The sequence below is a fragment of the Trachymyrmex septentrionalis genome, unplaced genomic scaffold (assembly GCF_001594115.1).
Source record: "Trachymyrmex septentrionalis isolate Tsep2-gDNA-1 unplaced genomic scaffold, Tsep1.0 scaffold20, whole genome shotgun sequence".
NCBI classification, from domain to species: domain Eukaryota; kingdom Metazoa; phylum Arthropoda; class Insecta; order Hymenoptera; family Formicidae; genus Trachymyrmex; species Trachymyrmex septentrionalis.
In genome coordinates this window covers 3,863,455-3,865,967 of record NW_017305180.1, presented here as the reverse complement: position 1 = coordinate 3,865,967, position 2,513 = coordinate 3,863,455, and the positions used below count along the sequence as shown (strand labels likewise).

General features: G+C 33.7%; 2 protein-coding genes across 2 annotated transcripts in view; both read left to right on the top strand.

Moving 5' to 3' along the window:
- LOC108747708 (polyprenol reductase) overlaps positions 1-2,513 on the top strand; it is a 16,288-nt gene that overhangs the window by 5,093 nt on the left and 8,682 nt on the right. The gene's annotated exons all lie outside the window — the stretch shown is intronic.
- The window catches only part of LOC108747558 (TNF receptor-associated factor 6-like), a 28,679-nt gene that overhangs the window by 25,532 nt on the left and 634 nt on the right, over positions 1-2,513 (top strand). The window contains exons 3-7 of the mRNA XM_018485117.1: positions 1,015-1,074; positions 1,282-1,412; positions 1,487-1,692; positions 1,780-1,897; positions 1,976-2,513. Of these exons, the coding sequence (XP_018340619.1) occupies positions 1,018-1,074; positions 1,282-1,412; positions 1,487-1,692; positions 1,780-1,897; positions 1,976-2,513 (1,050 nt within the window). The 5' untranslated portion in view covers positions 1,015-1,017. The remainder of the gene's footprint in view (positions 1-1,014; positions 1,075-1,281; positions 1,413-1,486; positions 1,693-1,779; positions 1,898-1,975) is intronic.

The following is a 2,513-nucleotide window of genomic DNA, read 5'->3' as shown; positions in this document are numbered from 1 at the left end:
ACCATTCTACGGACGAATCTCTAGGAAGGTGTGTGTATATATATATATATATATACATCGTAGACCTCTGTTATACGACATGCTTTACGCTGAAGTTATAATATCGATGTTATGAAACTGACCAATTATAGCTATTCCTCTGAAGAATGGAATGACTGTGATTGGCCAGTTTTATAACATTGATGTTAAACTTCGACGTAAAGCGTGCTGTGTAAACGTAGTAATAGATATTAGGTCTGTTCCTTATTCCTGCACTGTCTGAATTGATACACACGGTGCAATTAGATTTTACATACATCATACACACACACCGCTATTGGTGGAGGAATGAGATGACCTATACTCCTTTCTCGCTCGAAGAAATTTGACAAAATCCTTATGGCCAGTCTCTGATTAAAGAGTTTCTAATTGCATCATGTATATCAACTCAGACAGTGAAAACCTCGAGTTTGATTTCCTTCTTATTACTCCATGATTTGTACATTGTAGCAATTGCCCACTGTCAATCACGATTTCTGCTCAAGGATTTTTTTATTTATTTTTTTTTTTAGTGCTATGATTGGCTTGTGTGCAATTGGCTCGTGAGCAATTGCTATACACTCCAATAAGTTGGAAGCGTATATTTATTTCACTTTAACTTATTGCACCATGTGCACCAGTTCAGGTAGTGCAGGAATAAAGAATATACCTAGATGCACTTTCGTCACGAAGTCATATTCCTGATCCTAGATGCACTTTCGTGCACGAAGTCATGTTCCTGATCCTGAATCCTACTTTTTGTAAGTAGGGTAACTATTCAGGTTTCCTAACCTGTCGTCAACTTTGACGGTTAATATCTTAGTTCGCTGAGCAGAGCGAAGCTTTTGTCAATCAGATTCATTCATTTCGTGCAAAAACGTCGAATAAGCCTAATTCTATCAATATCAGAGGTACGATAACTCAACTTAATAATTATTTGATGCGCTTCATAGATATCTTGTTGTCTAATTTAGTAAACAAAATGATTATTTGTAGATTATGGAAACGTCGGACAACTCAGTAGAACTTGCTAAGGTCGCCGAGGAAAGCGAAAAAGTACGTATCTGTAATTTTGTCAAATAGAAAATATTTTTTCATTTATGTATCTGTTTATTAACTATACACTTATTTGGCAAATAAGAAATTAATTGTTTGTTATCAAACAAAATTACCTCACGATCTTGTATTTTTATCCATTTTAACATTTATATTAATGTGTATCATTTATTTGTAAATATCTGTTTACAATTTCATTGCATGCAGTGTGAGGAGAACATCAAAGGCTATGTAGAGCCTAGATTTGAATGTCCTATATGTCTAACATGGCTACGCGATCCAGTTTTAACATCTTGTGGCCATAAATTTTGTTCTCAGTGTATTTACACTTGGCTTAAGTAAGTTGTATTTCATTTCATTAATCATGATTCTATCGTTGTATATAAGTTGACTAGTTATTGTAAATTATTAGGAAAGAAGGCGCTTGCTGTCCAGTTGATAGTCAACCTTTGAAATCTGAAAATCTTTTCCCAGATCTTTATACCACTAGAGAGATATCTCAGAAACGTACAAGTTGTATTTATCAGCAATTTGGTTGTCAAGTAAAATTGTCTCCTGTGGATATGGAAACACATATCACTCAATGCACATATAAACAAGATATTTCAGAGCCTCGAGGTATATTTTATATAATTAAATTAATACGAAGTAATATAAATTGCTCCTACTTTTTAAAATTAATTGTTATAATTAATTATTTGGTAGTACAAAATAGCACTAATGCAATGTCTGTGGAGTCAAAATTATGGGATCCACCTCTAAAAAATAGGATACAAGTTGCAGACAAGGAAGAGCCTTCTCCTGATTGGCAACAATTGCTCAAGTAATTTAAATAGGATTTTAAAAAGATTATATTTATATATGCTGAAATACATATGAAAGATGTAAACTTTGTTTTTAGAAATCTATATGAAAGAATAGTAGTTTTGGAGCAAGAAAACCGGGAGCTCTCTATAACAGTATCTAATCAGAAAAATCAGCTCGCGGCTATGTGTCTACGAAATTGTAATGGAGTTTATATATGGAGACTGAAATCTTTCCAAGAAAAACTCGACGCTATGACAAACGATCCTCAAAAAATGTTCTATAGTCCGGGCTTTTATACAAGTCCAAACGGATATAAGATCTGTGCAAGGATTAATATATCGTCCAAGGATCCCGATTATCTGTCTTTCCTTTTACATATTATGAAATCAGAAAATGACGACGCTTTGGACTGGCCGTTTAATGGTACAATGTTTTTTGCGTTGGTACATCCACAAAATTCGGAAAAAAATATATGTGAAAAGACATTGTCAATACCAGATCTTGAGGCATTTCAAAAACCCACGTGTGAATTGAATAAACGTAGCTTCGGTTATACAGAATTTATATGTCTGCGCGACATAACTGATTTTCTGCGACATGATACTTTAATTTTTAAAATTGAAGTTTACCCT